Here is a 24,457-nt window from a genome sequence, read left to right on the forward strand (position 1 = left end):
CCAAAAAGTTTTCAGCGGTGGATTATCCCACCTCAGTAATGCTGGTGACATTTCTGAGGGTTTCAAAACTTCTCTAAGTGGTTTCACTGCATTGTGGAACGCCGTTTGGACTCGGCTATAAAAAGGAGGTCCCTTGTCATTGAGCTTAACATGGAATCGGGCAGCACTCAGTGATAAGAGAGAAGTTCACCAATGTGGTATCACAATGGACTGAATAGTCTAAGTGAGCCTGATACATCGGACTGCCACCTAACCTAACCTAACCTAGCATGCTCGACTGGAATACAAAATCTCACGGGTCCAAGTAGTAATTAATTAATTAATAATAATAAGTTTACTAATCAAATATTTAAAAAAAAAAATTAATAAATAGAAATGACGCCATTGGAAAGTTTATCGACTTTTGGTCAAGGAAGGAAACTTTACTTCAGAGAAATACGTAACATATTCTATGCTAAGCAAAACTCCCATTCGTATTTTAAGGAGAAGAAATCTTTGGCCTCACGATATTTTTTTAGAGTATCAACATTTTTTCAAATTTTATCACTTCACTCCATTCATGGGGAAGTTGATACAATAGTCGTTGTAAAAAACAATAACAATAGAAAATTTTCTTGCACTATGTCATATACAAATGACTTGAAATACTAGACATTTAAATTCCCAACATTCAACAAATTCTCTTAAAAAAAAAAACAGAAAATTCAATTTCTCTCTTCAAGCATAACAGAAAATCCTCAACAGCTGCTTTGATTGTAGAGATTATGGGTGCTGCATTTCCCACATTGCTAAAGTTTTTCCCCATTTACCATTTTGTAAAGAGTTTTCATATGGCCCCCCTCGTTTAAGCCATAACATAAAAACGCTCCTTTTTTCTACTTTTCAATTTATTGCGTTTCCCTCATCGGATTTATTATTACACTATCGGTAGTTTGGTTTTTTTTTTTGCTGTTGTAGTTAGATAACTCGAGCCGACTCAATGGCTGGCCCCCATCATCATCATCTGCATCAGAGCAAACTAAAGCTGGTAGTGGAACAACTACGGCATACAAATCCAGAAAAATAAATCGAAAAAACTGGATTTGCGCTATTGTGGCTGTGAAATATAATCAAATACGAGAAATATGCAACAATATATCCTGTTTCATATCAACATCAGACACCATCCATCCATCCAACCATCCATCCTCCATCCAGATCACAGAAAGTAAATTGAAATACAAACCCCATAAACGAACCGATCTCGAAACCAAGAAAAAAAAACACAATTCCTTTAGCCATTTATGATGACTGCTGCTTGATTTGGTAGAATGAATGGCCGGTTTGTTGGTTGCCCCCCGTATTTCATATGAAAATCTGAAAACGCTTCTATGACAAGTTACCAACTACCACTGCCTCTACACCCATTTAAATATCAAAGTAAAATTTAAAAAAAAAATAGAACCAAAGATGATAAATCCTCAAAATAAGTAGTAGCCTATATTTACAATTTCAATTAACTTAAGGACTTTTTCTTTAAATCAAAAATGTGTTTCTTTACTTTAAGGACAATTTGCCTTAGTTCAGTCATACATACGACTTGAAAGGCGGGAAGCAATTTTCCAAAATTTGTGTCCTAAATTTAATAAAAAAAACGATTTTTTGAGGCAAAGATTTAAACTTTATTTTAATTAAACTTTCATTATTTTAAAGAAATTTTCCTTAATACTTTCTAAATTGCGCATTCTAAAATTTAGGTAGCGTAATCTTTAATATCACGTAAATAATTTTTTCAGTCCATGCACAAACCACTTTTTTTGCTCAGCTCTGTTAATTAGCTAACATAACTACATACATAAAAACGTTAACAGAGCACTGTAAAGACTTAACCCAGGTATGTTTTGCACTACCAAATTAGAGATTTATTTTGTGACCACCAGGAAAAATATGAAATGGTCTTCCTCCCACCATGACCTATACACCATACGAAAGGGCTATATTTATATTATATTTCGAGAAAAGTATTTTTTTAGAAATTTCTAGAGAGGATGTTTCCAATGACCATTTGGTTAAATAAAAGGAAATTTCTTTCGAAGGACGAAGGATATTTTTTCTTTGTGTGTATAGGTACGAAATAATTATTTTTCCATTAGATGGTGCTACTGATTTGTATAGTTTCGCCGTTGTGCAGTGGTTAGCATGCCCGCCTTACATACAAAAAGTCATGAGTTCATTTCCAGTTTTCGCTAAACTTTAGCTATGGCTTATCCCCTCTCAGTAACTCTGGTGACATTTCAGAGTGTTTCAATGTTTCTCTAAGTGGTTTCACAGCAATATGAAACTCATTTCGGATTCGGCTTTAAGAAGGAGGTCCCTTTTCAATGAGCTTAACATAGAATTCTTCTGTCTACTTCACTCATTGGTAAGAGAACTTCTATCTTACAAATGAGTGCTGCCCATAGACAATAGAATATATATAGATAATCCATCAGTGTCAAACGATGTTTGACAGTTCCGAAGATTAAGAATAAACGAAGAAAATAAGAGCACGCTTACATTCTCCTTCGTTTTCCTTTTTGTAGTTTGCCAATTTTACACAAAATTAGAACGTTTATGATGCACCAGAGGATTTTTAAACAAATTAATATATTAAAAGTGCAAAACAAAAAATTGTGACCAAAACCGCGAAAATACGAAATTTAATTTTGAGCAGCATTCCTCTTCACGAACAACACAAAAGCAAATGTACGAAAATTAATGTTTGGGACTGACTTTACGAAAAAATCAAAACGAAATGTCAGAAGATTAATTTTTGGAACTGACACATTTTTTTAAAAGTGGATCATCTATGTATTTTCTATTGTCTATGGTGCTGCCCATAGACATTATAATACATAGATGATCCACTTGTCTCTTTAAAAAAATGTTTGGTAGATTGGTAGAATTACTGATGTTATGGTAAATTTTGCAAATTATTCCTCTTACTTCAAAAAATTTCCACAGAAATAAGATTTTGACAATTTTTTTTTATAGAAATAAAATTGTGACGAAATTTTCTACAGAAATAAAATTTTGACAAAATTTCCTATAGGAAAAAAATTGACAAAATTTTCTATAGAGAAAAAATTCTGACAAAATTTTCTATAAAAATAAAATTTTGACAACATTTTCTATAGAAATAAAATTTTGACAAAATTTCCTATAGAAATAAAATGTTGACAAAATTTTCTATAGAAATAAAATTTTGAGAAAATTTTGACAAAATTTCCTATAGAAATAAAATTTTGACAAAATTTTCTATAGACATAAAATTTTGTCAAACTTTCTATAGAAACAATTTTGACAAAATTTTCTATAGAATAAAATTATGTCAAACTTTCTATAGAAAAAATGTTGACAAAATTTTCTATAAAATAAAATTTTGCAAAATTTTCTATAGAAATAAAATTTTGACAAAATTTTCTATAGAAATAAAATTTTGACAAAATTTCCTATAGAAATAAAATTTTGAGAAAATTGTCTATAGACATAAAATATTGACAAAATTTCCTATAGAAATAAATTTTTGATAAAATTTCCTATAGAAATAAAATTTTGACAAAATTTTCTATAGAAAAAAAAAATAAAATTTGACAAAATTTTCTATAAAAAAAAAATTTTAACAAAATTTTCTATAGAAAAAAAATTTTGGCAAAATTTTCTACAGAAAAAAAATGTTGACAAAAATTTTCTATAAAAATACATTTTTGAAAAATTTTTTTATAGAAATAAAACTTTGACAACATTTTCTACAGAAAAAAAATGTTGAAAAATTTTTCTATAGAAATACAATTTTGAGAAAGTTTTCTGTAGAAATAAAATTTTGACAAAATTTTCTATAGAAATATGTCAATTTTCTTTAGAAAAAAATGTTGTCAAAATTTTCTATAGAAAAAAAATGTTGAAAAAATTTTCTATAGAAATAAAATTTTGTCAATTTTCTGTAGAAACAATTTTGTCTAAATTTTCTATAGAAAAAAAATTTTGACAAAATTTTCTATAGACAAAAAATGTTGACAAAATTTTCTATAGAAATAAAATTTTGACAAAATTTTTTATAGAAATAAAATTTTGACAATATTTTCTATAGAAAAAAATGTTGAACAAATTTTCTATAGAAATATGTCAATTTTCTTTAGAAAATTTTTTTGTCAAAATTTTCTATAGAAATAAAATTTTGACAAAATTTCCTATAGAAATAAAATTTTGACAAAATTTTCTATAGAAATAAAATTTTGTCAAACTGTCTATAGAAAAAAATTTTGACAAAAATTTCTATAGAAATAAAATTTTGACAAAATTTTCTATAGAAAAAAAAATTGACAAAATTTTCATTAGAAAACAAATGTTGACAAAATTTTCTATAGAAATAAAATTTTGAAAAAATTTTCTATATAAATAAAATTTTGACAAAATTTTCTATAGAAAAAAATAAAAAAATTTTCTATAGAAAAAAAAAATTGACAAAATTTTCTACAGAAAAAGAATGTTGACAAAATTTTCTATAGAAATAAAATTTTGACAAAATTTTTTATAGAAATAAAATTTTGACAAAATTTTTTATAGAAATACAATTTTGACAAAATTTTTTATAGAAATAAAATTTTGACAAAATTTTTTATAGAAATAAAATTTTGACAAAATTTTCTATAGGAATACAATTTTGACAAAATTTTCTATAGAAATAAAATTTTAAGAAAATTTTCTATAAAAATAAAATTTTGACAAAATTTTCAAAAAAAAAAAAATAAAAAATTTTCTATAGAAAAAAAAAAATTGACAAAATTTTCTACAGAAAAAAATGTTGACACAATTTTCTATAGAAATAAAAATTTGACAAAATGTTTTATTGAAATAAAATTTTGACAAAATTTTCTATAGAAAAAAAAAATTGACAAAATTTTCTATAGAAATAAAAATTTGACAAAATTTTCTATAGAAATAAAATTTTGAAAAAATTTTCAATAAAAATAAAATTTTGACAAAATTTTCTATAGGAGTACAATTTTGACAACATTTTCTATAGAAATAAAATTTTGACAAAATTTTCTATAGAAATAAAATTTTGACAAAATTTTCTATACACTGAAAAAACAGTGATACCATCAGGAAGAAAACTTTTGGTTAATTTTAGAAAATATTAAATATTTTTAGAAATTTTTAACTAAACAGTATTACAAACGCTGGCATTACGCCGATATCACAAAATTGCAAGAATGTCTTTTAGTGACATACAAAGTTCATGGTGGACGCATTTGTAGTAAAATTTACAAATTTAAAGAAAATATTGAACTATTTTGTGAGAAGTACGAATTTAGTAAATCTTTATGCTTTATTTGTGTATAATTTGTTCCCGTTTTTTAGTTCATTTAACTAACATACGCAAACAATTATTAGAGTAAAGGGATTTTTTCTAAACACAGTAAATCTATGAACTAACATAAAGTTAAATTGGCTTTAGTGAAATAGAAAGTTCACTTTTTTTTGAGTGGAGAAATGAAAATTTAACTACCTTGCGCTCATAGACCAATACATTCAAATAGGATACGTGAAAAGTACCAAACTATGTTTGTTTGTCTAGGTTAGGTTAGGTTAGGTGGCAGCCCGATGTATCAGGCTCACTTAGACTATTCAGTCCATTGTGATACCACATTGGTGAACTTCTCTCTTATCACTGAGTGCTGCCCGATTCCATGTTAAGCTCAATGACAAGGGACTTCCTTTTTATAGCCGAATCCGAACGGCGTTCCATATTGCAGCGAAACCACTTAGAGAAGTTTTGAAACCCTCAGATATGTCACCAGCATTACTGGGGTGGGATAATCCACCGCTGAAAAACTTTTTGGTGTTCGGTCGAAGCAGGAATCGATCCCTCGACCTTGTGTATGCAAGGCGGGCATGCTAACCATTGCACCACGGTGGCTCCCGATTTCTAATATTTCGTTTGGGAGGAAAAACAAAATATTTTTGTTGCATGTTAGACTGTTCAGTTAAGAAAAATAAATTGGATCTAAATAATCTCATTATTGAATAATGTGTACTTGAAGTAAATATTTAAAATTGTCAGAAAATATTTCAACAGTTCAGGTTAAGAAAACGTTTTGTACCTTTCTGAAGACCCTGTTCATTTTTCTTTTTGATAACAAAAAAACAAGAAAACATCTTTGAATTTGTGATATTTTTTTTTTGTTTCTCAGAGTACTATTCAAAGTTTTGTTGAAATTGTTTTCCCAAAGTGGTACATCTTGACTTGTTTATTTGTAAAATAATTCAAGTTCAATTATTTTTTTTTGTTTTGTATTGAATTGGTAAACAATAGAAGTATTTAAACAAATGGCATTTAAAACAATTTAATCGGTAATACAACACAAGTGTGAAGATACTAGATGCCTATGTATGTTTCATAAAAAAATACCCATAGAATCAGGTAGAAGATGGGAGTGGGAGCAATTGTTTAAAAAAACAAAATTTACAATTGATAGCTGGAAATCAATAATGGTCGTTGTTTTTTTTTTTTTTGAGGAGGGTACCTGAAGGTCATTGATTGTACTTGAAATTAAAACAAGAAAATTAGAAAATATAGGCTATATCAAAACTTCAATGACATTTAATTGTTGGTGTTAATAAATTATGTATAAAAATAAAATTCCTTGAATCTTATTGCAAAAAGAATAAATATAAACAAAAAATTATATCAATGACCAAATTGTTATCAAAATACATGAATAAATAAAATAACTAAATATGACTATATTCTCAAAAACTGTTAAACAATTTGATTCGTATTTGTCTTGTATAGGGCTTTCAACGCCAATATTTGGTCGACGCTCCGGGAAAGAAGCCCCCAAGAAATACAGCCCAAAAATGTAAATTAAATTAAATTTCCTAAATTTTGGGGTTTTATTTCGTAAAGAAATATTTTTTAAAACCCCACAACAATGAAAAAATTCCCCCAAGACTCATCAAATAGGGTCCATGGAGATTTATTTCATTGTCAAATATAAAATTGTAAACACTCAAAAAGAGGTTTACTTGAATCCAAAGATTTTAACCTTCCTTCAAAGATTTTGGTATTGATGCCGAGCCAAATAAAATAAGAATGTAGCAGTGCTGATTAAAGCCAAAAACATTAACAGCGATAGCATCATTATTATGTTTTTATGTTATGTTACACTTCTCATTAAATGTTATTTTGTATTTATCTTACTCCATATGTTAACATAGCTTTTTGATCTATCTATATATTGCTATAGTATGTGTGTGAAGATAAATTCGAATTTGAAATTTGCAGCAAAAACTTAGCCGAGACACAAACCAACACTAAAAATATTTTTCAAATTCGAATTTAGGATTTCAAATTCGAATTTGGATTTTTAGTATTTGGCTTATTATTTAAAAACTAAGCCGCGTGCGATATAGAGACTAGGCTCATTGGAAAGGGCTTGAGCTCAGCTTTCATAATCACAAAAGTCTTCATTAGAAAAGTATTTGTGAAAAGCGAAAATTTGAAAACAAAATTTTCATCAAATTTTTACAACGGGCCCACTGTGCCAAAACTAAGCCGCGTGCGATATAGAGACTAGGCTCATTGGAAAGGGCTTGAGCTCAGCTTTCATAATCACAAAAGTCTTCATTAGAAAAGTATTTGTGAAAAGCGAAAATTTGAAAACAAAATTTTCATCAAATTTTTACAACGGGCCCACTGTGCCAAAACTAAGCCGCGTGCGATATAGAAACTAGGCTCATTGGAAAGGGCTTCAGCTCAGCTTTCATAATCACAAAAGTCTTCATTAGAAAAGTATTTGTGAAAAGCGAAAATTTGAAAACAAAATTTTCATCAAATTTTTACAACGGGCCCACTGTGCCAAAACTAAGCCGCGTGCGATATAGAGACTAGGCTCATTGGAAAGGGCTTGAGCTCAGCTTTCATAATCACAAAAGTCTTCATTAGAAAAGTATTTGTGAAAAGCGAAAATTTGAAAACAAAATTTTCATCAAATTTTTACAACGGGCCCACTGTGCCAAAACTAAGCCGCGTGCGATATAGAGACTAGGCTCATTGGAAAGGGCTTGAGCTCAGCTTTCATAATCACAAAAGTCTTCATTAGAAAAGTATTTGTGAAAAGCGAAAATTTGAAAACAAAATTTTCATCAAATTTTTACAACGGGCCCACTGTGCCAAAACTAAGCCGCGTGCGATATAGAAACTAGGCTCATTGGAAAGGGCTTCAGCTCAGCTTTCATAATCACAAAAGTCTTCATTAGAAAAGTATTTGTGAAAAGCGAAAATTTGAAAACAAAATTTTCATCAAATTTTTACAACGGGCCCACTGTGCCAAAACTAAGCCGCGTGCGATATAGAGACTAGGCTCATTGGAAAGGGCTTGAGCTCAGCTTTCATAATCACAAAAGTCTTCATTAGAAAAGTATTTGTGAAAAGCGAAAATTTGAAAACAAAATTTTCATCAAATTTTTACAACGGGCCCACTGTGCCAAAACTAAGCCGCGTGCGATATAGAGACTAGGCTCATTGGAAAGGGCTTGAGCTCAGCTTTCATAATCACAAAAGTCTTCATTAGAAAAGTATTTGTGAAAAGCGAAAATTTGAAAACAAAATTTTCATCAAATTTTTACAACGGGCCCACTGTGCCAAAACTAAGCCGCGTGCGATATAGAGACTAGGCTCATTGGAAAGGGCTTGAGCTCAGCTTTCATAATCACAAAAGTCTTCATTAGAAAAGTATTTGTGAAAAGCGAAAATTTGAAAACAAAATTTTCATCAAATTTTTACAACGGGCCCACTGTGCCAAAACTAAGCCGCGTGCGATATAGAGACTAGGCTCATTGGAAAGGGCTTGAGCTCAGCTTTCATAATCACAAAAGTCTTCATTAGAAAAGTATTTGTGAAAAGCGAAAATTTGAAAACAAAATTTTCATCAAATTTTTACAACGGGCCCACTGTGCCAAAACTAAGCCGCGTGCGATATAGAGACTAGGCTCATTGGAAAGGGCTTGAGCTCAGCTTTCATAATCACAAAAGTCTTCATTAGAAAAGTATTTGTGAAAAGCGAAAATTTGAAAACAAAATTTTCATCAAATTTTTACAACGGGCCCACTGTGCCAAAACTAAGCCGCGTGCGATATAGAAACTAGGCTCATTGGAAAGGGCTTCAGCTCAGCTTTCATAATCACAAAAGTCTTCATTAGAAAAGTATTTGTGAAAAGCGAAAATTTGAAAACAAAATTTTCATCAAATTTTTACAACGGGCCCACTGTGCCAAAACTAAGCCGCGTGCGATATAGAGACTAGGCTCATTGGAAAGGGCTTGAGCTCAGCTTTCATAATCACAAAAGTCTTCATTAGAAAAGTATTTGTGAAAAGCGAAAATTTGAAAACAAAATTTTCATCAAATTTTTACAACGGGCCCACTGTGCCAAAACTAAGCCGCGTGCGATATAGAGACTAGGCTCATTGGAAAGGGCTTGAGCTTAGCTTTCATAATCACAAAAGTCTTCATTAGAAAAGTATTTGTGAAAAGCGAAAATTTGAAAACAAAATTTTCATCAAATTTTTACAACGGGCCCACTGTGCCAAAACTAAGCCGCGTGCGATATAGAGACTAGGCTCATTGGAAAGGGCTTGAGCTCAGCTTTCAGACCCACAATAGTCTTCACCATATAGATGTAATTAAATTTTAAAGTTTTATTTAAAGGATAAACAATTTCTCAATATTGTCAATATTCTTTTTTGTATACACACAAAAATGCTTTTTTTTCTAATTCAATCACGAAATTAATTGATACATTTAATTATTTAATTGAAATTTCTTAAATCACGAAAATGGCATTAAAAAAATTAATTGATGTTAAGAGCAAATTTGAATTGATTTTTTAAATGACTAAATTAAAAATTTAATTGATCAATTAATTTTTTCATTAAAAAGTTAATTGTATCAATTAGTTTTTTACTTAAAAATTTTAAGATTATTAATTAATTTAATGTTTCCATCTTGATTAAAAAGTTAATTGCATCAATTAATTTATTAATTGGAAAATTTTTCAACTTCTATCAACTTTTTCAAAGGAAATGTGTTGAAGATATTTTTTCTGCGTAGGACTCACACTTTGGGAACAGCTGATATTTATCAATAAACTTTTATGTTCACTGCGTTTGCATGCGAAAAATAAAATTTTGATATATCGCAAAATTAATTGCTCCAATCAATTTTTGATTAAATTTTTTTCTATCACGAAAATGATAATATCAATCATCTATAACAACTAAAAATTAGTTGTTCCAATTCAATTATGCAATTGATTTTTGTTTTAACTAAATAAATAATGAAATCAATTAAATTGTGATTAAATAGGTTTTAAATTAAATTATTAATTAAAACTTTAATTTAAAATATATTGGTGGTATTTTTGCTGCGTAATGAAGATTTTGTTGATTCGCGGTTCCGAATCATTTTGTCCGCAAATGTAATTAATTCAATTAAATCCAATTGATTCCATTAATAGTGTAATTGATTACGTTAGCAAAACACTATTTTTTCACCGAAGCAATTTTATTTTTATTGAAATTGCTTACATAAAGAAGTAGATAGCATCAATCACAAATTACAAAAATACTTAATTAATTCGGAATTTACAATCAATTGTAGTGTTGATTCAATTAATTTTTAAATTATGCCAATAAACTGTTTATTGTATCATTACTCATTTATAATTAATTAAACTACAAATAAATAATAGTGTCGATTAATTTTTAATTGGTTCAATTAATTTCGTGATAAAAAAGTAAACAAAATTTTTTGTGCAAAAACCTAAAAATTAATAAAAAAAACTCATAGTAGACCATACACAGAAAAAAATACTACCAACGTATTTCCAATTAAACTTTTAACTTATCAATCACGATAGTATTAATCGTAGAAGTAATTAGAAATAAAAAATATTCTTGGTTAAAAAAGCAATTGTTTTCTTCGGCACTTTCACTTAATTTTTAATTGCTTCAATTAAAAATTTGACTGATTTTGGTAGAAAACTAAATTTTTTATTAGAGACAATCAATTGTATAATTTTCTATTATTTATTTATTTATAATTATTTTACCAGCAAAAGAAATATTTTTTTGCAATTGTTTAAGAGTTAATTTTTTTATATTTATTATTATATAATAGGCTTAAATTATTTAATGAACTGCCAATTGAATTAAAAAATGAAAATAACATACATTTCTTAAAAAAGGGCTCATTTTGTATGTAAAAGAAAATGTTGAAACTGCTTCGTAATGCCAAAAATAATCTACTAAAATTTGAACATAAATTTACGACAAATTAAAAATTAAAAAAAAAAAACTCCCAAATAAATTTGACAAACACGCTTTTCCTCTGTTGCTTAAGCTACTCTTGTAGTTCATTCAAAACATGGTTTTAAGCTGTAATCAAAACAATAATAAAAATTTTATTTCTATAGAAAATTTTGTCCAAATTATATTTATTTCTTATTGCTTTGATTTAGGTTGAATTATAGAAAATTTTGTCAACATTTATATATGTTAGAACGTTTTGTCAAAATTTCATTTCTATCGAAAAGTTTGTCAAAATTTTAATTCTATAGAAAATTTTGCCAATTTTTTTTTCTATAGAGAATTTTGTCAAAATTTTATTTTTATAGAAAATTCTGTCGAAATTTTATTTCTATAGACAATTCTGTCAAAATTGTATTTCTATAAAAAATTTTGTCAAAATTTTATTCCTATAGAAAATTTTGTCAAAATCTTATTTCTATAGAAAATTTAGTCAAAATTTCATTTCTATAGAAAATTTTGTCAAAATTTTATTTCTATAGAAAATTTTGTCAAAATTTTATTTCTGTAGAAATTTTTTCAAAATTTTATTTATATGGAAAATTTTGTCAAAATTTTATTTCTATGGACAATTTTGTCAAAATTTTATTTCTATAGAAATTTTTGTCAAAATGTTATTTCTATAGAAATTTTTTTCAAAATTTTATTTCTATAGACGATTTTGTCAAAATTTTATTTCTATACAAAATTTTGTCAAAATTGTATTTCTATAAAAAATTTTGTCAAAATTTTATTCCTATAGAAAATTTTGTCAAAATCTTATTTCTATAGAAAATTTTGTCAAAATTTCATTTCTATAGAAAATTTTGTCAAAATTTTATTTCTATAGAAAAGTTTGTCAAAATTTTATTTCTATAGAAAAGTTTGTCAAAATTTTATTTCTATAGAAATTTTTGTCATAATTTTATTTCTATACAAAATTTTGTCAAATTTTATTTCTATGGAAAATTTTATCAAAATTTTATTTTCATAGAAAATTTTGTCAAAATTTTATTTCTATAGAAAAGTTCGTCAAAATTTTATTTCTATAGAAAAGTTCGTCAAAATTTTATTTCTACAGAAAATTTTGTTAAAATTTTATTTCTGTAGAAAATTTTTTCAAAATTTTATCTTTATAGAAAATGTTTATTTCTATAGAAATAAAATTTGACAAATCTTTCTATAGAAATAAAATGTTGACAAAATTTTATTTCTATACTTTTTTCTATGGAAAATTTTGTCAACATTAGATTTTTTACAAAAGCCACCGTGGTGCAATGGTTAGCATGCCCGTCCTGAATACTAGGGATTACGGGTTCAATCCCACCTTCTACCAAACACTAAAAAGTTGACATTTCTGAGTATTGCAAAGCTTCTCTAAGTGGTTTCATCGAAATATGAAACTCCGTTCGGATTCGACTATGAAAATGAAGTTCCTTGTCATTCGGGAGCCACCGTGGTGCAATGGTTAGCATGCCTTGCATACACAAGGTCGTGGTCAATGAACCTAGTCTCTATATCGCACCCGGCTTAGTTTTGGCACAGTGGGCCCGTTGTAAAAATTTGTTGAAAACGCATTTTCAAATTTCCGCTTTTCACAAATACTTTTCTAATGAAGACTTTTGTGATTATGAAAGCTGAGCTCAAGCCCTTTCCAATAAACCTAGTCTATATACCGCACGCGGCTTAGTTTTGGCACAGTGGGCTCCGTTGTAAAACTTTGTTGAAAATAAATTTTTAAATTTCCGCTTTTCACAAATACTTTTCTAATGAAGACTTTTGTGATTATGAAAGCTGAGCTCAAGCCCTTTCCAATGAGCCTAGTCTCTATATCGCACGCGGCTTAGTTTTGGCACAGTGGGCCCGTTGTAAAAATTTGATGAAAATTTTGTTTTCAAATTTTCGCTTTTCACAAATACTTTTCTAATGAAGACTTTTGTGATTATGAAAGCTGAGCTCAAGCCCTTTCCAATGAGCCTAGTCTCTATATCGCACGCGGCTTAGTTTTGGCACAGTGGGCCCGTTGTAAAAATTTGATGAAAATTTTGTTTTCAAATTTTCGCTTTTCACAAATACTTTTCTAATGAAGACTTTTGTGATTATGAAAGCTGAGCTCAAGCCCTTTCCAATGAGCCTAGTCTCTATATCGCACGCGGCTTAGTTTTGGCACAGTGGGCCCGTTGTAAAAATTTGATGAAAATTTTGTTTTCAAATTTTCGCTTTTCACAAATACTTTTCTAATGAAGACTTTTGTGATTATGAAAGCTGAGCTCAAGCCCTTTCCAATGAGCCTAGTCTCTATATCGCACGCGGCTTAGTTTTGGCACAGTGGGCCCGTTGTAAAAATTTGATGAAAATTTTGTTTTCAAATTTTCGCTTTTCACAAATACTTTTCTAATGAAGACTTTTGTGATTATGAAAGCTGAGCTCAAGCCCTTTCCAATGAGCCTAGTCTCTATATCGCACGCGGCTTAGTTTTGGCACAGTGGGCCCGTTGTAAAAATTTGATGAAAATTTTGTTTTCAAATTTTCGCTTTTCACAAATACTTTTCTAATGAAGACTTTTGTGATTATGAAAGCTGAGCTCAAGCCCTTTCCAATGAGCCTAGTCTCTATATCGCACGCGGCTTAGTTTTGGCACAGTGGGCCCGTTGTAAAAATTTGATGAAAATTTTGTTTTCAAATTTTCGCTTTTCACAAATACTTTTCTAATGAAGACTTTTGTGATTATGAAAGCTGAGCTCAAGCCCTTTCCAATGAGCCTAGTCTCTATATCGCACGCGGCTTAGTTTTGGCACAGTGGGCCCGTTGTAAAAATTTGATGAAAATTTTGTTTTCAAATTTTCGCTTTTCACAAATACTTTTCTAATGAAGACTTTTGTGATTATGAAAGCTGAGCTCAAGCCCTTTCCAATGAGCCTACTCTCTATATCGCACGCGGCTTAGTTTTTAAATAATAAGCCAAATACTAAAAATCCAAATTCGAATTTGAAATCCTAAATTCGAATTTGAAAAATATTTTTAGTGTTGGTTTGTGTCTCGGCTAAGTTTTTGCTGCAAATTTCAAATTCGAATTTATCTTCACACACATGCTATAGTTTTAACATATCTCACAAACATAGTGATAATTAAGTGCATCTCAATTTTATTCTCTCATTGATCTATCTATATATGTTATAACACATATACAATGATAATTTTGTGCATCTCAATTATATTCTCAAATTGAGTGATATTTCATTTTATTGCCATGTTATTCTCACTAATATAACTGTTCGTTTTTTAAAATAACTGTTCGTATTACAAGAGGACCTGGTGTCTATTGTGGCCTATATTCTGAAAGTTTGTACTGACGACTCTGTCGTACTTAGTCTCAGAAATAGAATTTAAAATCTTTATAAAATTATTACATTAAGTATATTGATCTCCTTAAAATTTTAAGGAGATTTATCACCTTAGAAGGACAAATTTTTCTGTAATTAAAGTAAGCAAAACATGATTAAAGTGAAGGAAAGATTCTCATATTGGGAAATTTTTAACTAAAACATAGTACTGTAAAGGTCATGAACTGAAATAAATTTAAATTGTCTTTATTTTTTATTTTATGAAATCTACTAATCACTAAAGTTCTCTTCCCAGCATGTAACCCATGTCAAATTTATAATAAAATTTTGTGATATCTTATTACCCAAGGGCAATATGTCCTGGCCAAAGGGCATTCAGAGTCTTACTCTCACATTTTCAATTTCACTACCACTTCACACATTTTTTTTTTGTATACATTATTTATTAAATTTTTATTTTCACCATACACTCTAACATTTTCTCATCTTTCAAATTAGAATGGTCTCACATTTTGTATCCTCGGGTGTTGTCAGATGTTTCGGAATCCTCTGGAGAGAGAGAGAACACATTTGCAAACAAAAACAACGAAAAAAAGCTACTTTTATTGATATTAAAATATCAAATCACCACCAACGGTCACAAAATAATAAAAAAAAAAAAAAACAAAGTAACACCAACCCTAGACATGCAAAACGTAGGTGTGTTTTGGAATCAGCCACCAACTAAATGACATACAGTTGGCATAACAAACGGCGACGCCGCAAAAAAGACAATATCAACTAACTTGACTTTAAAGCTAAAGTCCCAAAAAAGGAGGGAACAGCCACCACAACAAAGAAAAAAAAAATTAAAACAATAATAAAGTTTAATGTTATTCGTAAGTGCACAAGTACGTTACGGTACGCCTGCGACTTATTTTCCGCCTGTTTCGCTGACTTTCGGTCTGTCTGGTTGATGATAACGCCACTATGTAGGAATAAATGTTGGATAGTAGTGACAAGGTTGTTTGCCACAATACCGCCACACTTGCTCCAGCAACTGTTCATAAAAATGCAAAACAAAAAATGTAAAAGTTGTAAAGGAAGGAAATGGTAGATATTCCAAAAGGCCTTTCTATTAGGGATACAAAAATCGAAAATCTACTTTTTCTCAAATGTGATTAACCGTCTTTCGCTATTTTGAAAATCAACTGAAATTGGTATTGATGACTTATTGCAGTGAGAATAAAAGGCAAATAAAATGAGGTAGCTCTCAATTTGAGGGAATAACGAAAATGCACAAAGTTATATACTGTGTTTCAGTATAGAGAACAATGATATTGCATCTATGAAATTTATGACATATTGCAGTGAGAATAAAATGAGATGCAATGAGAAATCAATGGAGATACATAAAATAATCACAGTGTTTGTGAGATAACCATTCAGAGAATAATATACAAAAAATGAGGTTCTGTGGAGACCAATTGAATTGCCATAAAGTTATCAGTGTTAGTGTTTGTGAGATAACCATTTGAGTGTCGAGAACAATAATAGCAAAACTACGGTGAGTGATTACATATTTCAGTGAGAATAACAGGCAAATAAATGAAGTTCTGTGAGAGAGCAATGTAGATGCCATAAAGTTGTCAGTGTTAGTGTTCATACCGAGAAAAATGATGGCACAGCTATGAGATTGATTGAGGTTCAGTGGAGAGCAGTTGAAATGCTATAAAGTTATCAGTGTTAGTGTTTGTGAGATAACAATTTTAGTGTCGAGAACAATAATATCACAAATACGATGACTTATTACATATTTCTGTGAGAATAACAGACAAATAAATGAAGTTCTATGAGAGAGAAGTGGTTCATTTCACTAGTAAAAACAATAACAGACTAATATTCTACTACTTCAAATGTAGTAAAAACTATAATATAATCATAGAGTGAAATTGACCATTTTTATCTCTTTTCGCTTCAAATTGTAGGCCTACAAAAAAAAATTCTATTAAAATGTATGATATCTTTTATCTTTTAAATCACATTAAAAAACAGTCAGTTGAGAAAATTGTTAATTTACACTTGTAATTAACACATTAATTGTGACAATTAACAAGTTAATTAAAAAATATTTCTAATTAAAAATATAATTGAAAATGTTGTTCATAAAATTTTGATTCCAAATAATTACAATCGGTACACACAAAAAAAAATTTTTTGATTCAATCAAGAAATCAATTGATCCAATTAATTTTTTAATTGAAATGTCCTCAATCACAGAAATGATAGTATCAATTAAAAAATTAATTGACAGTCAATTAAAAAAATAATTGATATTATTAAATTGTGTGATTGATTTTTATTTCATTTATATAAATTGTTGAATCAATTAAACTTTTAATTGAATATTTTTTACAAAGAAATTTTTTTTCTTTGTAAACTCATAAAAAGATATAAACCCTTACAAAAATACAAGAAACTTATTTCATCTAATGGTGAAATGAAACCAATGGTTAGCATAACCGCCTTGCACATTGTTCCATCCCGAACATCAAAAAGTTTTTTTTTTCAGCATTTTATTATCACCTCTCAATAATGCTGATGATATGTATTTAATTCCTTTTACCTTTCCTAAGAATGTGCAATTTCGTTAAGAAATTATGCCAGGTCATTACAATTTTCTTATTTTCAACAACGCATTGGACAAAAAACTCAAAAATTGAGTTTAGTTCAATTTTCATACGAGTTAGTTCATTTTTCCCCAAAGAAACTATTTTTTCTGTTTATGTATCAAGCTAAGTCCGAAATTCTTAACATTGTATGTGGTTTAAATCAAATTTCTCACAAGAGACACATAAGTTACTAACAAACTATCAAACCCATAATGTTAAGACGATCGCAATAGCCATGTTAAGCAATAGTATGCAAATTGAATGAAATATCTCTCAATGTGAAAGAATTATGGAAATGCATGAAGTTATCATTGTGTTTGTGAGAAAACCATTTCAGTATCGAGAACAATGATAGTAACAATAAAGCGTAATTAATGCTGTGAGATTAACATGCAAAATAAATGAGATATCTCTCAATCTGAGAGTTGAATGGAGATGCATAACGTTATCATTGTGTTTGTGAAATTTCAAAGTCGAGAGCAATAATGGTGAAAATTAGATTGACCACCATAACTTATGTTAACATAAGAAATAAATACATAATAACATTCAATGAGAAGCGTGAAACGTAAAACATAATATGTCATCATGGTATTAATTAGAGGTCTGCACAATTCCATTTGTAAATGCAGAGTACACGTGTACTTGCTAAACGAGTACATCTATTTGAGAGAGTCGCAAAACAATTGGTACACATTTTAATGAACACCAAAAGCCACGAGTAACTTCTTGTTGCTACTCTGATGTCTTCACTACCAACAAACACATATTCCTCTTTCTCTCTTATTGAAGTGTACTCAGAGTGATCACGTCGAGTATGTTGCGAGAACAAAACTTCATAGAGTACTCCATGTACCACGTGCAGTTTCAGAAATATAACAAAACAATTACTCTCCATAATATATGTTTTCGGATTGATATAAAGAACAGCAAACGTTAAGGTAAGTGTGTGACATACATAAATATATTAAATATGTGACATACATACATATCTATGATTAATAATAATGGAAAGTTTTGCTTCGCACATAACTGAGCATTACTTGTGGTACCACGTGAAGTGAAGAGAATCCATGTTGTACTTTTTCTCAAGTACTTACATTTTTATTGTTCCTTTTCCATATTGTTTCGGATAAGTACTTGGTGGTATTTGACAAGCAAGTGTTCTCTTCACTTCACTACTTGCGCTCTGAGAGAAAGACAGTGTATGTACTATATTCGACAGCGAATTGCATACATGTAGTGAAAAGTTATTCGATGCAGACCTCTAGTATTAATGATGTAAACGATTATGACTTCAATTAGCTCTGCTATAACAGATTAGATGACTAGCCACATCAAAAACTGAGTAATTAGAATTGATTAAAACGAATTACTAAAAGCCTTGAGTCATTTAACACTTTCCCAAACAATCCCAGTCATATCTCTTGGTCTCAATTAGAATTTAGATTTTTATTTTTCCTATAGGAAAGGTATATATGGAAACCACATTGTATTCCATCAATGAGGACATAGCTTACCAAGGCCTTACCAATTTCACATTTGTATAACTCATTTCATTCAAAACCAAACAATACGTATACATTGATAAAGCACGTACACAAACAAAAGGAACAAACAACAAGACAAGGCTTAATACGAAAATTGTCATAAAACAACAGAAGTGTTCCTCGTTCCATTTCTTTTTTTTCTGGTATCCATTTTTATGTCAAAGTGCACAGCGTTTATCATAAAAGTAACATGGCATATTTTCAGTATGAGGTGGCATAAAAGCACGGCGGGATGGCACGAGACATAAGATGCTATGTGACGCATTAGCAAACACACAAAACGAGTTATACACGCCACCGTAGTGAAGACGACTAAAATATTTCTAATTGGGATAGGGTGTGTGTTTGCTGTCCTATTTGCTAAAATTAACAGAACTGGTGTCTGCCTTGTCATAAATAGGATTATGGGGATATAATGGAGAAATATATTGAACGTATCTACATGTACATAAAGGTCTGGGGGTGAATGTGTGACCCTTTAATTTAGATTAACTAAACTGAACAAAAAACCAAAATTTCATAAATAAAAAATAAAAAGAAATTAATCATATTTTTTTTCTCTTACTTTTTTGTAGTTTATTGGCAGTTAGGAAGTTCTATTTTTGATAAATAAACTATGTCATCCTTAGGTATGTGTAGATGAATTTGAATGGGTGTTTTCCATGAAATAGATTAGTGTTAGCACGCACAATATTGAAGGTTGGCCACAATGCACATTTAAAGCTATTAAGAGCAGTGTAAAAAAATATAAATAATTGTGCCGAGTAGCATATACAAAGTGTAACTAATTCAATCGATCAAAATTTTTCTTTTGTATCAAAATATTTGTTATTGATTTACCAGGTATACCGGTATGAAGTGAGCGTCAAGATACAAATGTCTCGGTTGGGAACATTTGTTGTGAATGAATCCTTTTTTTGCTTGTTTGCTAGGACATCTGTAAAAGATATTTAGTATACATCAAACTAGTGTTGGGCATTATAGTTCAGTGTAGTGATCGATCACTTCAGCTCTTTTTCGATCAACGAACTAGTTCGGTCAATTAGTTCATTAGTTCACTTTCGGTCAGTGACCGGTTCATTCCAACTTCTGTTGTTGCTTTCTTCCAGTTCATCATAAAAGATGCACATTAGCCATGCGTTGATTTATTCATCCCAAAAAACACATTCAAAAAGAATCCCAAACAGCATATGTGCATGCGTAAAAAAGATCGATAGGAGCGTAATGGCCAGAAAATTGTCCAATTTTTGAGGAAAGCGAAAATAACTGAGCGAACAAACTGATACAATGTGCTTAGTTGGCTAAACTGACGGAAAAAAACGATAAATATGAGCTATTTCAGCTCGCTCATTTCAGTGAACCGTTCAATTGAACTATTTAGTTCGTTCGCGTACTACCCAACTCTACATCAAGCCATTGAACAGAAAACATCATATTTTTTTTCATCGTGTTAAAAATGTCGAATTTTGTACCAGAAAGCGATGATTTGCTGAAAGCATTAATTATTTATTTTCATTTGAAGAAATGGGCTGTAGATTCGCATGGAATGCTTGTCGAGGCATATGGTGATCAGGCTCTATCAGAAGGAACATGCAAAAGATTGTTTCAACCGTTCAGAAATAATGATTTTGATATAAAAAATAAAGAACGTGCAGGACCACCAAAAAAAGTTTTAAGACACCGAATTTGCAAATGATATTGGATGGTGTTGACAATTTGAGCCAAAAGCAAATGGCTACAATGTTAAATGTTGCACAATATCTTACCGTTTAAATGCTATAGGAAAAATCCCAAAGTGTGAAAAATGGGTGCCACATGAAAATAAACGCTCATTTCATAACAGTATACCTGGTAAATGAATTTGAATATTTGAAATTAACCAAAATTTTAGAATCTGTTCGCTTTTACTGAGATATGAAAACCTTTGGACTAAAATATTGATCTGAAGTTGTGAAAAAACGAGGTGCAAATGTAATCTGGCGGTATTTTGGCCCATACCGGTGTAAATGATTTTCTCAGGGCATCCATTCGCCATATTTTTTCAGATATTACCTGGCCTTCTAAAATGTCCCGAACATTGAATGCAGTTCGGGAAACACGCAATATTGAATGAATAGTGAAACCTCTTAGAAGTAGTCTCCTAACTATTGTCCACTTTTGGAAGCTCGCCAGTTATGAGAGGTTAATTTTAATGTAATAATAGGTTAGTTAGGTTAGGTTAGGTGGCAGCCCGATGTATCAGGCTCACTTAGACTATTTTTTTTTATTTTATTTATTTAGCATAACATGCTACTGATTTTAAACAATACTTCGTTAAATTATTAACCCCCATTTTCATAAAGCTCCGTTAGTGTTCCGTTAACTAACCAACTTTTAAACCGTATTATGGACGAAGCTGTCATCTTGCATATATATTCCATATGCCAGTTAGGAACTTAACTGACGAAATTTTTTCAGTTAAAGTTAACTGGAGAGAAGATATTTGCAATTTACTTTCTGTTAACTGGCAGTTAAAGCCTAACGGAGCTACATGAAAATGACCGTAAATTGGATAGGGTAATTTTGACATTACATAACTTTTCAAAAATTTTCTTTTACATATGAAATGAGCGATTTTTTAAAGGAATGTATGTTATTTTCATTTTTTAATTCAATTGGCAGTTCATTAAATAATTTAAGCCCATTATATAACAATAAGTTTTGATAAAAATTGGTTCTACTTAAATTTAATCGAAAATCTTGAATATTTCGTAAATTGTACGGTTGAACGTCTGCTACATACGTTATAAAACCTTGCATATACTTTGGAACTAAGTCGTGCTTTATTTTAAATATATATATATCAATGCGTTCATTGTAAGTCTTTGGTTAACTGACATCCATTTTAGTTTATTCAACATGCTGATTGTATGCGTTAAATGATGACATTTTAGAATCGCTCGCATTGCTTTATTTTGTAACTTCTGAAGTCTGGCTTTCATAGCTTGATTTCCCATAAACATGATTGTTGAACAGTACTCAAAGTGATGTTTAATAATCGTATTAAATATATTGATTGCTGTTGGAAGAGAAACTTTGTTTCGTATTCTTTTTAAAAAAGCAACTTTTTTTGAGATCTTTTTGCAGATATAGTTGTATTGTGCATCAAACTTCAATTTTTTGTCAATTACAATACCTAAGTACTTTATTTCCTCAACTTGATTCACTTCTTGTTCATCGATTAGAATATTTCCTTCAATTACTCCATTGATAATCATTACGTTAGTTTTGTTTATGTTGAGCTTCAGTTTGTTCATTTTTAAATACTTTTCCACTGCTCTTAGATCTTCATTAAGCTTTGATATACATTCGTTTGTATTTTTTCCAGTTATGTACAACAAAGCATCATCAGCAAACAAGCATAATTTAGTATTTCTTAATATGTTTTTTAGATCGTTAATATATATTAAAAATAGCAGTGTTCCTAATATTGCTCCCTGCGGTACACCGATTCCTACAGTACTCCCTGATGAAACATAAAGGCCACATTTTGTTCTTTGTGTTCTCTCCTCCAGGTAACTTTTAAACCATTTACTTTCAACTCCTTTTACTCCATATTTTTCAATTTTCTGTACCAATAATTCTCTATCGACGGTTTCAAATGCACGTTTTAAATCCAAGAAAACTGCTATGATGCAATTTTTATTCGTGACTTCAGATTTCCATTGAGTAATAACGAGATTCAAAAGGGACTCACAGTTGTGATTATGTCTTAATCCTGATTGCGTTTCGATAAATACATTATTTGATTCAAAATAGCTATTCAGTTGCGTGTATATTACTTTTTTTAATATTTTACTAAGAATCGGAAGCATATTTACTGGTCTTATTTCATTGGGGTTATCCGTATTTTTGATTTTCGGTATGGGTATTACATATGACTCTTTTAGACATTTAGGGAAAATTCCCCATCGCATAGATTCATTTATTAAACGTTTTATTGCTTCACCAAGCAAGTCAAAGTTATTTAATAGAATTTTTACTGACAGAAAATGTTGATATTTTTTTGTATTCATTCCCTTTAATAAAGATTTCAAATCATTGGTATTTATAAATTTGAATTTGAAGTTCTCCTTTGGAATGTGTGAAATATTATTTTCATAATTGATCGGAGGTATACTGCTGACTATTTCTTCTACACTCTCTATAAAAAATTTGTTCATTTCTTCAGCTATGCGTTTCTCATCAGATATGAGGGATCCATTTACTTTTATTTTCTTAATATGGGTATCATCTTTCTTAAGTACAAATTCTTTTATAGTTTTCCACATTGACCGTTGATCTGTACAGTTATCAATTTTATTACTGATAAAAGTTTCCTTAGCACTACGAAGTTGTGATTTGTATTGATTTCTGAAATGCCTATAATTTTCCCAACTAGTATTATCGTTTATCCAAACAGCTCTTTGATGTAATTGTTGTTTGTGAACTTGCATTCTCTTTAAATTGCTATTAAACCAATAGTTTGGTAATTTTTTTGATTTTGTTTCCTTCGTGCATATCATTGGATGCAAAGCCCTATTAATACTTTCAAACGGACGTTCGGCGTAGTCATCAACGGAATTTACAGGATGGTAGTAATAAATGTCATCATTAACTATGGTTCTTCGGAAAAGGTCGTCGTTGTAACGCAATATTTGGATATTCTTAGTTGTGGTAACTGTCTCTCTTTTTGATGGAAACTTAACTTCAATTGATTCGTGGTCGCTAATTTTGAGGTTTGTACAGGTTTTTGCAGTACATAGGTCAATATTGATTACTACATAATCAATTAAGGTTGAAGTCGTACTAGTAACTCTGGTAGGTTGGTTTACAATTTGGTTAAAAAAATTATCATTTATTATTTCCTCAATTTTTTGTCGCTTTGTAGAAATTTCATTCCAATTTATGTTGAAATCGCCAACAATAATACCAATGTCATTTCCACTAATTTTGTCCATTTGGTTTTCAAAAAAGTTACAGAATATTTCTTCTGAGCTGTTTTGTCTATTTGGCGATCTGTAAACACCAGCAATAAAAAATTTTATATAACTTTTCCAGATTTCCACTTTAAGCCACCAAATCGTCTTATCAATTGCTATACATTCAATAACTCTTGATTGCCATGAATCTTTTATGTAAAGAGCCACACCACCCGTATGCCTAGAATCGCCATCACATCTCAAAATATTGTAGTTTTGAATAGAGAATTATCTATCTTCCAAGTCTGCAGTTAGGTGTGTTTCACTCAAGCAAATAAAATCAAACTCGTTTTCACCAAGTATTACTTCCAGATCCTCAAAGTTAGCACATAAACCACCAATATTTAAGTACAATCCACATATATTCTTTGGTTGCTAGTATTGCACCCTTTCTGCTTCTATTCTTTCTCTACGTTTCAGAACACGGCACCCAGTATCTCGGCAATCATGATTGATGTCTATATCCGATAAATGTAACCTCTCTTTTGCCTTTAAACAATTTATGCATTTGGATATGTTATTATTACACTCTCTGTACGAGTGG

At 29.9% G+C, this 24,457-nt stretch overlaps 2 protein-coding genes across 9 annotated transcripts in view; both read right to left on the bottom strand.

The window, feature by feature from the left end:
- Evi5 (ecotropic viral integration site 5) overlaps positions 1-24,457 on the bottom strand; it is a 172,180-nt gene that overhangs the window by 140,224 nt on the left and 7,499 nt on the right. The window lies entirely within an intron of this gene.
- On the bottom strand, positions 15,585-23,892 carry LOC142231427 (uncharacterized). Its single transcript, XM_075302035.1, has 3 exons — positions 23,073-23,892; positions 22,089-22,934; positions 15,585-15,751 (listed from the first exon to the last, which is right to left on the bottom strand). The coding sequence occupies exons 1-3, from the start codon at positions 23,890-23,892 to the stop codon at positions 15,585-15,587; spliced, it is 1,833 nt and encodes a 610-aa protein (XP_075158150.1).

This window comes from Haematobia irritans, chromosome 3, assembly GCF_050003625.1.
Source record: "Haematobia irritans isolate KBUSLIRL chromosome 3, ASM5000362v1, whole genome shotgun sequence".
NCBI classification, from domain to species: Eukaryota; Metazoa; Arthropoda; class Insecta; order Diptera; family Muscidae; genus Haematobia; species Haematobia irritans.